At 60.9% G+C, this 12548-nt stretch overlaps 1 protein-coding gene across 2 annotated transcripts in view; it reads left to right on the top strand.

The window, feature by feature from the left end:
- Tafa5 (TAFA chemokine like family member 5) overlaps positions 1–6360 on the top strand; it is a 145783-nt gene extending 139423 nt beyond the window's left edge. For both annotated transcript variants that reach the window (XM_063243895.1, XM_003461943.4), the window contains exon 4: positions 5338–6360. In XM_063243895.1, the coding sequence (XP_063099965.1) occupies positions 5338–5346 (9 nt within the window). In that variant the 3' untranslated portion in view covers positions 5347–6360. The remainder of the gene's footprint in view (positions 1–5337) is intronic.
- The last annotated feature ends 6188 nt before the right edge of the window (positions 6361–12548 follow it).

The raw sequence follows: 12548 nt of genomic DNA, 5'->3' as shown, positions 1-12548 counted from the left end.
AACCAGCCCCCCCCCCGCATGACTCCTCCCTACTGCTGGGCTTTGGGGAACTACCCTTGGGGGTTCCAGGCCAAGCCCTCTGCAGACAGAGCCCTGAGGATTGGAGAGAGGTGTCCTAAACACACCTGCGGCTTCTGCGTCCTGCGCACACCCATGTGCCCATAGACTGGAGTTTGTGAGCCCCTAACTCGGCTTGCTCAGTTCTCTTGTGGCCAGAGGGCATGGTGGGGTCCAGTGCTCTCTAGGAGCATCCTCCTATAGAGTTCCCAGGTCACTGAACCAAGTCTGCAAGTCCAGTTTCTTAAGGCACAAGCTCAGCACCGGGGAAAATGCCTTCCGCTGACCCATCTGGCTGATGCTCCTCTGATCGCTGGGCTCCACAATAAGGGGGTGACCCACGTGCCCATGGGCCCCTGGTCACCAGGCTCCATGAGCTGTGTGCATCACCATATTTGCAGATCCTGCCTTCAGTGTAGCCAAGGAAATGACCAGGGAAGTTGCCTCAGGTTTTTGTATCAGCAGGTGTCTTACTGGGACAGAGACTGTCTGGTGGCTGATGCGCCTTGTGCCCGTTATGGTCTTTGTGAGCAGGGGGCAGGATCGGGGGGAAGCTGGTGCACGTCACAGCTACGGCCAAGGGCTGGAGCTCAGGTCAGCAGTGCCCAGGGCAGCTGGGTCTGGAGAAGCCAGAGTGGCTGCATGCTGTCTGTCCCTGAGAGCACCAGCGAGGGGAGCAAAGGCACGGGGCTGAGGCGTGGGAGTTCCTGCACCTCCACTGGGACACACTGGGAAGCAGGCTGGTGTCTCGTGTCCTCACAGCAGTGCCCCAAAGCATGATCAGCCCAGCCCTGGTTGGTGCACTGAATTCAGGGTCCACACAGGGTGGCCTGTATGTCCCCATACCTGCAGAGATGGGCTCAGATCGCCAGACAGTGACCACTGCAAAGGTCCCCAAGGCTCCTGCCTTTGCTTGCTTTCTCCCTGGGATAGCACTTCCGGTCCCATACCCCACCCTGCCCAGGTGGACCACGGGGTCCTCACTGCCCTGGTGCTCATCTGTCCTACTGATGTGGGGATTCCCTGGCCAACATTTGGTGCAGAGCAGTTTGTGCCTCAGTGCAGCTGACCTCAGGATCAAGGGGGCATCTAACAAGGGATGCACAGGACAGGCAGGAGCACCTGGGTGGCACTCTGCCACATCCAGGCACAAGGACCACTGTCGTCCACCTCAGTGAGGTCGCTGAGTGACCCATACAGAACTCACAGCTAGGAAAGTTCCCCAAATGCACCTTCTTGTCTATGTCACCCAGCACCACACCGCTAGCCATCATGGTAGAAGGGTTTGTGTCAGGAGACCGCAGCCAAGTGTGCAGATCTGGACCAGTTCTGACCAGCACCACAGTGTAGGTCGAAGTACCAGCCACAGATGGGGAGGACACAGCCCATAAACTGAGGGCCTGGGTCACTGGGCACTCGGTGTCTTAGTGGACCAGCTGGAAAGTGTCACAGGGACTGTGCCCAGGACCCCACCCATGAAACCAGAGAGCGGGAAGGCTGGAGGTAGCCCGAAAAGGTCAGCCTCAGAGGGATGCTCTGCCTTGGCATGAAAGTGGGAGTTCAGGGCTTAGCTGCCGACTGAGTGGGCCCACAAGTAGAGCTGCCCCTGGCACCGGGTGCAGAGACCCGTGGGCCCTGAGGGTACCCAAGGGTTTTGGAAACACTTGGCCTCTGCAGAGCCTCCCTACTACCCTGGTTAGGCCTGCCGTGAACCGAGGCTCGGCAGTGCTGGGCTCCAGGGCGGACTTCCTGCCAGGTTGAGTGCAGGGCCTCGAGGCAGCTGGTGTCAGGCGGCCGCTGAGCTTCAGCTGGCCCTGCCCAGCGTGCACATGGGCAGGGGAAGCCTGAGACAGCAGGCAGCCACCACCCCGGCAAGGACAGCAGGGCAGAGGGCAGGTTTCTGGGGATGATACTCAGTGTCTGCCGAGCTTTTCTGCCAGTCCCTCTCTTCCTTGGTCTCTCCCCCATTTGTTCACTCCAAGCTGCCTTGTGGACATTGAGGTCCCATTTGGGGGACTCCAGGATGTAAGCATGAATGGTCCTCATGCTCCCAGCCTTGCTGGCCAGTGCAGCCCACCCTCTCCTGAGGCTCTTGGTCCTCCCTGCCCTGTAGCCTGCAGGAGGATGCCGGTGGCACCATGCCTGTCCCCATGCAGCCAGACTCGAGGTGGCGTCTCTGTCCAGCTGGGTGGGACATTCAGTGGTAGCCGGCCTGAGAAGACAGACCCAGATCCCACTGACCCTCAACTCCAGGCTTAGCCGACCTAAGTAGCTAAAACCTGGGGTCACTCACCCCATGTCTGGTGGCTATCCCTCCACGGGACATCCCGGAGCAGGAGGGCAGGCTCACAGGCTGAGGAGGGGCGAGAGGCCGAGGTGGGTGGGGTGACCCCAGCGTGGCTGAGGTTTGGCAGCTGCTGGGGGAAGCAAGAGATTCCAGGTGGAGCCAGGCCGAGTGGGAGATGACCAGAACACACACATCGAGTGATTGTCCACAGGGGGGAAAGCCACATGAGAGACTGGTGGCTGCACAACACAAAGGCGTCACCACATCCTGTGTCGCGTGAACAAACACAAGAGGCTGGACACAGGCCTGCAGCATCCTCAGGAGACACTCGAGGCACAAGCGGGGTGGCCTGACATTCTGTGGGCCACCTCAGGGAGACAGGCAGGACTCCCTCGAGTGCACGACACAGACTTGGAGCCACGTGGCAGTGGCTGGAAATGTGGCTGGACAATTACTGTGCTTTTGTCTTCACACATGCACACACAAAGAGGGAGCAACAGGAAAACGCGGTTGTGCAGCCGGAGGACGCTGTGCATCTGGCAGACTGCGCAGTGCTAGTGCTGACTGACCGAGCGCTCACGCTGAGCCACTGCCCAGGGTGCGGTCTGCAGGCCGCCCGAATCCACCCCATCCTCTGGTCCCAGGGCCCGGCTGCTGGCCCTCTCCTGACACACACAGTCATGTTGACGGGGGAGGAGTAGTGCGTGGTCGGCTGCACCGTAGGTGTGGAGATGTGTGGACATTGGTTGTGTGTGTGTGTACGCTTCCGTATTTCCGTAGTTCTGTAAAGGAGCAGTTCTACAACTGTGCAGATCAAAGGCAAATCGGTAACTCCTGAAGCCCATGGGCCACAGGAGTGCATGTGAGTGTACCAGTGCCCACCTCAGAGGGAGGCAGTGTGGCCGGGGGATGGAACAGGGACGGGGGCAGCGCTGCTCTCCAGGCTGTGCCCAGGGAGCAGGAGGCAGAGGGTGAGCTGTGGAGATCAGTGTCAGCGCCGGTGGTGAGAAACAGGAGCAAATGGGACAGCTCAGCCATTCTGGGGGTAAGGAAGGAAGGGCAGGCAGGACCCATGGTATGCTGGGTAAGGACCCCAAAGGTAAGCCCACCAGGCCAGTGGGGGCCTTGCATGGAAATGAGGTCTCTGCAGATGTAATATCATTAAGGCTCCCAAGGAGAGACAGAGCCAAAGAGCCAGAGGGACCAAGACCCAGGGAGAAGGCTATCGGGGGACGCAGCTTCAGGCCACAGAGCTGCCAGGTGACCATGGCCAACCCGAGCTCAGAGAGGCCTGGATGACCCTGCCTGCCTGAGGCCAGACCTCTGCCCACAGAACCGCACTGTACAGCAGTGCCTTGCGTGTGCCTCTCACCTGCAGCAGCCCCAGGGCACTTGGGCCTAAGAAGCCCCACCAGTGGTAGCCAGGCCATGGCTGACTCCATGGTACGGCATGGCGTGTCCAAGCTGTGCGTGCAGGCCCCTGGCTTGCGTGGACCAGGCTGTGTGGCCCTGCTCTGTGGCACAGACACGGGGTCCAGGCAGGTGGAGAGTTCTGGTGGCTGTTGGAGGAGTGGCCATGGCCAGGCCACAGGAAGCAGAGAGTGGGTGAGGCCAGTGGCCCAGCCAGGGCAAAGCCCCTCAGCATGGAGTGGCCTCAGGGCACTGGGAGCACTTGGAACTGAACTGGGTAGGGCCTGGGGCAGCTCTTGAGCTGGGGAGCTGTGAGTGGAGGCGTGTCTGCAGCACAAGTCTCTGGGATCCACTCACCGTGCACATTCAAAAAGTGCAGGGTGATGGGGGTGGTGGGGGAGCCTCAGGACAGAGCTGAGGAAGAGCAAGTTCCTGAGGAGTAAACCAACGTATTTTCCCCACCTATACAGCTCCGGCTGCTTTCTGGGCACCTCAGACAGTGCCCCACCCAGCCCAGCCGTGTTCCTGACAAAACACCTTCCAGAAGGACCCAGCCTGTTCCTGTGGCTCTTGGCTGAGGTTTACGTTGTGGGGACCACGGGGCCTCCCTGCCCATTTGCTGCAGCTGCCAAGCCTGCAGCGCCCTCCAGGGACCAGGGATGGGCCATCTGGCTCACGAGCGCAGTGGTCCTGGACAAGGAATGGGCCAGCTCCTAGGTGGGATCCCGGGCCCCCCTGGGGGTCTGCTCAGCACCTACAGTCCCTTCACCCTGGTGCTTCAGTGGCCCTGGATGAAGACAGGAAATGAGTTGTGACCCCTTGCTCTGGGCAGCAAGTGGGCACCCTGTGCATGTTCGGTGGTGTGCACAGTACCCCAGGGTCCACAGGGCCCCGTTGCGGGGCCCTGGATGCCAGGCCCCAGGGCACTTAACATCCCTCCCACAGGTGGTGCAGGGTCCACCCGCACACTTCCTCCACCCGCTGGGAGTCGCCCCAGGGTGTGACACAGTGAGCCTGCCCTGCAGGTGCTGGCCATCCTGTGTCGCTACAGGCACGATGACAAGAGAGGAAAAGGCCATGCGTGTTCGGCACGCAGACACACGGTCATCCAGACCCTTTCCATCTGGTCTATGGCTGGTTGGGCACAAGGACCTGCAAAGACAGAGTCCAAGGTGTGGCCTCCAGCCAGGAGGGCCTCAGCCTCCCTCGGATCTGCAGTGATAGCCCCCACGCAAAGACCTGCTGTGGCAGCAGGACCCGGCCTGCTGGCCCTTGTTGTCCCCCTGGGATCTGGAACTCAGCTGCTGAGGGCCCAGCTGCCACTCAAAGGAGGTGCTGGTCCCTGGGCAGACCTCTTCCCAGCTCTGTGAGCGCTGGGCTGCAGCTGCTATGGCAGGGCCCATGCAGGCACCTCGGGAAGGCGGGCTGCTGTGACACCGCTGCACTCCCCACAGGACAGAGGCCAGCCCTGTGCAAGGACACTGTCCCCACCGAGGACAGCCTCCCAGTAGCGTTTGTCCCTGGGGCCAGTCTCCAGGCCCATAGTGTCCTCTGAGGCTGATGCTCTTCTCCTTGTTCCCCAGGTCTCCTGACACACGCAGCCCCTGCGGGCCCAGCAGTGGTCTCCATTCCCCAGAGAGCCGCATCTCGGCCAAGGCCCCCTCCTCCGCGGATGTCACCCATCCTCTGCCGCCCGCCCACTGGCTCCTGCGACCCGTGCCACACAGCCTCATTCCTGGCACTCACGCGGCACCCTGGGCTACCCGGCCGCACCCAGGAGGTCAGGACTTGGACACTCAGGTGAGGGCAGCGCTGGGCATCAGCAATACTCGGCCTGTGGCGCCTGGCCGCGCCCGCCCTGCAGCAGCCCTGCTGACCTCGGAGCAGGAGGACGAGGACCAGAGGACCGGGACCCGGAGGAAGCCACGGTACAGCCAGCGGAGCCGCGACGCGGGCCGGGACTGTCTGGCGCCGGAGCCGCCCTCCTTGGGCCCCAGACTGTCTGAATTGCTTTTATTTTCTTATACTTTCAGTATACTCAATAGACCAAAGAGCAAAATCTATTTTAACGTGGACGCGCCCTTACTGTCAGAGTCCTAGGGCGGGCGGGGCGGGCACGGGCAGAGACCTGCAGCGGCTCTTGGGGCGGCTCTTGGCGGGCATCACCGCAGAGGAGAGGGTGCCGTGGCCGAGGCGAGGCCCCCTCTCACGAATGCGGCATCGCCCCAGGAGGATGGCGAGGCCGGGAGGACAGCGCCGCGGAGACCCTGCTGGACCCGGCCAGAGCACCGCCGGCGACAGCCACCACGCGGACAGCGCAGACTCCTGGGCACACGGGCCTGCTGCTCCTCCGCCTCCGCCTCCACCTCCTCCGTGCTTACCGACTTGATCATACTAAAATCACTTTCTGTTTTAACAGTTAAACATGCCTCTTCTACAGCTCCATTTTTGATAGTTGGATAATCCAGTATTCGCCAAGAGCATGTTGGGTCTCCCGTGACTGCTGTCTCATCCGATACGCCATTTAGCTCCAGAAAGCAAATTAAAGGAAACTGAAGTAACACTTGTTTGAAAGAGATCATTAAATGTATTTTGCAAAGCCTAAAGTTATATATTTAACAGTTTTTATATGTTGTATATTTGTAGAAAAATCCTATTTAACCATTAATGTGGGAGCCCCAGCGGTCCCCAGCTTGGGGGCTGGACCCTGGTGTCTGCAGAGACACTGTGGTGAGCTGCATGGCACCCAGGGCTCCGGCAGACAAGGGCAGGGCTGCAGGAGAGGCAGCCAAGGACCACGGCCGTGTCCTGTGGGCTCCCGGCCACTGCCCAGGAGAGCGGTTTCTCTACGCGGTTGGGGTGGCGGTGTGGCCCCGCCGTGCCCTGTGTGTTGGGAGGCAGTGCGCGTACAGTAATCTAGTTGTGCCCCTTCTGGGAGGTCCTCTTTCCCTTTCCCACACTCCTTTGCCACTCAGAGGTCTCGAGGCCCACTGCAGCCTGTTGCTCCTCCTGCGGGGGCCCAGAGTCCTCTGTGTCCGCGTCAGGACGCACAGAAGCAGGGTACGGGGGCCCAGACACCATCCGCTGTGTTCGTCTTGCAAGGCGGGCACTGACTGCGGGGCTGGCCGAGGGGAAGGGGCAGGCCTGATCCCCCACCCCACTGATGGTCCCTGGCTTCCTTTCTCCCTTTTCCTGACGTCTGCTGAAGTATACTACCTATGAGTCCAATTAACACGAGTATATGCTAGACCTATGCTAATAAAAAGTAACAAGAACCATAAACTATGTGTGTAGACGCTGTCCCAGCACCCACAGGCTAGGCCCCGGGGGAGCAGGCCCACTCCTCTAAGTGCTGGCCACACTGCGGCCCTGCTCAGCGCAGTGACCGCATGGTGAAGGGATTTGTGCTGGACAGAGGGGAGGTGGCGAGTGGGTATCACCGCAGAAGAGGTGACTGAAGCAAACTGCCCGCTGTGTGCCACTCCATCGGCCGGCCTTGCTCCTGTTCCAGAGACAGGATTCGAGGTCCCCACATGCCCACCTGCCAGGGTCTCCACCGCCTCCCCGCTGTTCTACGGAAAGCAGGTGTAGACCCCGCTGGGGCACAGACCGGGAGACTTAAGATGTGACAGCATATTTTCCCTTGTTTTACAGTATTCAATTTTGTGTTGATTCAGCTAAATTATAAAAATAAAGAAAAAGTCCTTTGATAAGCATGGCTTTTGTTCCCTGGCCGTGGCTTCCTGGGAGAGGGCCACAGCCCGAGTGGCCGGTGGGGACAGCAGGTGACACAGACCCAGTTTCACAGGTTCAGAGCCTCCTGGCCACAGAGATCCCTCCGCAGTGCAAGGACGGAGCCACAGGGGAACCTCTGAAGCAAGTGGACAGGATGGGGTGCCCACGTCCCTGGTGTGAACCCCACACCTCAGAGTGCCTTGGCTGGGCAGAAGGTGGCACTTCATTTCTCTCCTGTGGCCAGGCAGCCCAAGGGAGGGTAGATGCTGGGTGTTGCCACCTGTGCCCTGGGGCTGCAAGCTGACCATATGCAGCTCAGGACATGGAGCTGGAACCCCCCTCAGGGCCCTGGGGCTCCCAGGGGAGACTGAAGGACCTTGAGGTCCAGAGCATTGTGCTGCCAGGTCCCCACGTATGGCCCTCCCCAGGAGGTCACAGTCCAGATACTCTTTAGAAGCACTGACCTGGACAGCTGTGGCCTGTGGTTGATTCAGAGACATCACTGGTGTTTGGGCAATGGGAGCAGGTGGACAAGACCTGCAGAGGGGCAGCCCAAGTGTGCTGTAGCTGTCCCGAGAGCCCAGGCATGGCCTGTCTGTCCACCCAGGGCCCCTCTGCAGAAGCTCTGCCTTGGTGAGTTACCCAGGGCTCCGGTCAGGACCAAGTCAGGCAGGGTGGGGTGGCGGGTCCGCCTCCTTCCTCTGACTGAATCTAGGATCCAGCAGCTGGTGAAGAGAAAGCAGGTCCCCGCCGATCAGGATGGCCTAGGTTCTGCTGTGTAATGAGCAGGGCTGGCCACAGAGGGGGCCTGGGGTGCTGCTCTTGGGACAGGTCCCCAGGAGGCTTCCTGCAGGATCTCGGGGTCCAGCACCAGCTGCAAGCCTGTTCTGTCCCAGGTGTTAACGGGAAGGAGAGGGGGGCACCGTCTTCATCTTGTTGCTCACGGCTCCAGCTTGTGGTCCTCAGTGTCCTTGCCCAGGGGTGGGCAGTCACCACGGCACCCCCTCTGGGGCTCTGCAGGGGCCAGGTAAGCCCTTCTATCCCTCAGGTGCCAGGGCCACACAGCAGCTGGAGGTGTTGTCCTCGGGTGGCCAGCTCTGCAGTCCAGTGAAAAGGACTCCAGTTCCATCCACTCCACCTGGGCCCGTGGTGTGGACCATCGTGGTACAGAGTTGCTCAGGCCCCGCTCCGCTGTTTTCCATGGCGGGATGCACTGAACCACACTTCCGCCATGGGCCTCAGTCTGTGCAGTGGAACAGGACTGAGCGGAGGTCAGGAGGCTTCTCTGGAGACAGAGGGCATGCAGGGCATGCGGCACGTGAAGGGAGGGCGCACAGGTAAACCTGCGGCCCTGCCCTTGCCACCTCGAATCCTGGCTGTAGGGGCATCTGGATGTCACCTGCCGGGCTGGGACCTGACAACTCGCTTCACTGAGCTTCAGCTTCACGTCTCAAGAGGGTCACAGGAGTGTCGGCCTGCAAGGTGACCGCACGTCTTGAGGGACACACCTGGCCCCGGTGGGGTGACCATACCTGCTGAGGGGTGTGTCTGCCTGCTTGAAGAGCCAGGGCAGGAGTTCCCACATGGAGCCTGTGGGCCTTGTTACACCTGGAGGCCCCCTCTGGGCTGGAGATGAGCTCAGTGTGCAGAGGATGCCGGGGCGGTGAGGGCACGCGGTGAGGGGGGCATGCAGGGAGAGGCCACCCATGCCGGAAGCAGCTGCAGAGGACCGTGTGGTCCTGTGATCACAGATGTCTGTGTGAGTGTAGAAGTGTGTCTGTGTGTATGGGTGTCTCTGCACACGTGTGTGAATGTAGGTGCATGTGAATGTGACCGCGTGCATGTGTGGTTGCATGCTTTCGTGTGTATCAGTGTGTGTGTGACCCTGTATGAGTGTGAGCATGCACACTCGCCCTGGAGTGCCCAGTGCCTTTCTCAGGGAACCTTGTCTCAAGATGCCCCCGTGCGGTGTGGCCCCTGGTCACACCCAAGGCTTCCATCACACAGTGGCAGAGATGATGAGCACAGGAGACATCACTGTCACCCGGGGACATCGTGAGCCCCTGCTCCCCCTCTCCCCGGCTCTCCCTGTTCCAGGCCCACTGTGAGGCGATTCACGGCTGCCCTGTTCTTGGCGCTGTCTGGGCGTGTGGGCAGCTGCATCTCTCAGCTCTGCCCCTTGATTGTGCAGAGCTGAGACCTCGGGCCCTGAGTGCCTGGCCCAGCAAGAAGAGGCCAGGTCATGGCTCCCTCAGGGCTGTGTGGTGAGGGAGGACCCACTCTGAGCTTGTTGGGGTCACCGGGCTGAAGCTGGGCTGGACAGAGGTCCAGCTCCTCAGGCCCACCCTCAGGGCCCTGGCCACTGCCCTCCCTCAGTCTTGGAGAGCAGAGCCACAGTATGGAGAGAAGAGGAACCTGCTCAGGGTTCAGGGGTGCCAGGAGAGGAGTCTGCTCAGCAAGTACCAGGACTCGGGTGACCAGGACAGCCCTGCACCCAGCCCTGCTGCCCCCTCAGCCCTCTCCTTCTTACCTGCCCCCAGCCTGCACAAGCCATGCAGCTCACGGCTCCTTCCAGCTCCTTCTGGCCCGGGGACACCCCTGCCGGTGGAAGAGGGGACACACCACCAAGGTGTGCCTGGGCCACAGGCTCGAGTGGCACACAGGCTGGTGCTGCCCTGTGCCACACTGTCTCCCAGAGCTGTCCCTGGCTCTAGGCCCCTGGGGCAGATGCACACAGGCTGCTTCCCATAGAGCTGCGTCTTGGCCCCAGGCTGGAGCAGTCTGCAGTGGTTTGCGGGATGCCTGTCACAGCTTGGCTCTGCCCTCTTGCTGGTTGCAGGCACCCATTTCAGCTCAGTGGCCCAGGAGTCCCCGCTGGCCCCTCGGTGGCTGGCTGGTCTCTGCAGCTCCTTTAAGGGATCCCGCACCCTAAATGTAGCGAATTTCTTCCTTCTCGCACAGGGAAGCAGTCTGGAATAACATCTGTCCACTGTCGAGTTCCACTGGCTCACCCCTTCCCTGGCACTGTCGGAGAGCAATTTCCCCAGCAGCCAGGCGGTCAGGTGGACCTGCCGGCACTGCCCTTCTCCCCCATGTGGCTTCCTCCCAGGCCAGCGCAGATGGGCGCATTCACCATTCATGGGCCAGCAGTCTCGGGGACAGTGACCTGAGGGAGCACTGTCCTCTTCTGAGAGGTGAGTGTGGACGGAGAGTCATCCTGACTGGGGGGTCCACAAGGAGATCTTTCTGTGACAGGTGTGCAGGCCAGGGACAAAGGATTCTGATGCATAACTTCAGCCACTGGGGAGGGCAGGGATGCATGGTGTGGGGAGGAGTGTAAGAGAGGGACTCTCAGGCACGTCCCAGGCCTGACCAAAGCATGGCCAAGACGGCAGTGTCCCCTGTGAGCCTCTGACCTGTGTCTGGAGGACCATGGAGTCCTGGAGCTTAGGGGAAGAAGAGCCCTGCTGGGAGGTGACACCGGTCCTGCTCCCTGAGGAAGCCACAGCAACCCAGCAGGGCCTGGCCAGTGTGTCAGGGACCCTGCAGGGCCCAGGGCCCAGCACAGAGCCTCGCTCCTCTCTGAGCCTCCCTCCGTGGGGTCCTGAAGGACAGCCACTTTCCGATGTGGGTGTGGGGTGGACTTAGGGCAGCCCCGCTGTGAGGAGAGGTGCCATCATGGTCAGCCAGTGGGGCTGGGTCTTCCCAGCACAGTACGCACAGATCTTTCGGGAGACCGCCCGGGCATCAGGCCCAGGACAGCGGGAAAGCGCAGGTCAAGGAGTCCTGCGGGGCCACTGAGTGAGGCCTGCTGAGAGCAGCATCTCCCTCTGCAATCATGAGAGGGCGCCTTCACTTTCCACACTGGCTTCAAAGGCTGCATGCGTGCGTGTGTGCACATGTGTTTCCACGTGTGTGCACCTCTGTCGGTGTGTGTCTGCTGTGTCTCCGTGTCTGCGTGTGTGTTCCTGCGTGTGTCTCCATGTGCACCGCGAGTCTGTGTCTCATGCCTGTGTACACACGAGTGTGCATTTCTGCGTGTCAGTCCTAGCCTGCAGAGGAACTTTGCCTTGCACTGTCTGGTCCAAGCTCTCGTCCTCAGGAAGTGGCTGTGTACCACGCTCAGGACGCTGTTCCTGTCCTTGGTGGTATGGCCCTCGGGGCTCAGGTGGGCCCACTGGACAAGGTTGGAGGGTCAGGCGGAGGGGCATGGGCAGGGCTCTTCCAGAAACCTTACATGTCCCCTGCTGTCCCTGCAGCCTGGACAGGTGGGGAGGGAGGGGAAGCGGCAGAAGGAATGGGTGGGTTTCAGTGTATGGGGTGGGCGGCTTTGGCAGAGTGGTCAGGTGCCCGTGTACTCTCCTGGGGTGCAGCAGTAACACAGAGTAAATCACTGAGGACACGAAGTCGAGCTGCCCAGGAGCAGGTGGGAGTAGAGTGGAGTGACCATGGCCACAGGAGGGGTGCGTGGGCCCTGCAGGGCTCTGGTGCAGGGGGAGGCCTCCTCCCTGTGCACTACGTGGGTTTACCTGCCTCTGCTCAGACTGTGGGCTCTGGAAGGTTTCAGTGCACATATGATGGGACAGCAGAGCGCTGGCCATGGGGCAGGCCAGCAGGGTCCTGGGCACAAGTGAATGGCACTGACCCGGCCTACGAGGAGGTAACCGGACTGTAAGACCTCCTCAGGCTGAGCCAATGGCGCAAGCTTGACGTGGGCCAGGCCTGAGGATCCCAGCTTGCCAGGGAGTTCCCTGCCATGATATGCACTCACCCACACCCCGTGTACCAGCCCAGGCAGTGCTGTGGGGAGCAAAGGAAAGAACCCTGCCCCATCTCCCTAGCCAGCCGGTTTCCAGCCAGGCAGCCCGCTGACGGCCAGGCACGCAGCCCAGCCCACGCTGAAGACTGGGGGCGGAGGCTGGACACGCGACCGTGGGCAGGGACTGGGGTGCTATTGAGGCCAGATGGCAGCTGCGTGTCTTAAAAGTTCTGCAGAAGAAAAGTCTCTCCTCTCCCATTAAAAATTCTACATCTAGCAAAGAGATGCTTTTTAGATGAG

This window comes from Cavia porcellus, unplaced genomic scaffold (assembly GCF_034190915.1).
Source record: "Cavia porcellus strain 051 isolate PalLab524CR breed Dunkin Hartley unplaced genomic scaffold, mCavPor4.1 scaffold_40, whole genome shotgun sequence".
In the NCBI taxonomy this organism is placed as follows: domain Eukaryota; kingdom Metazoa; phylum Chordata; class Mammalia; order Rodentia; family Caviidae; genus Cavia; species Cavia porcellus.
This window is presented reverse-complemented; position numbering and strand designations above follow the sequence as displayed.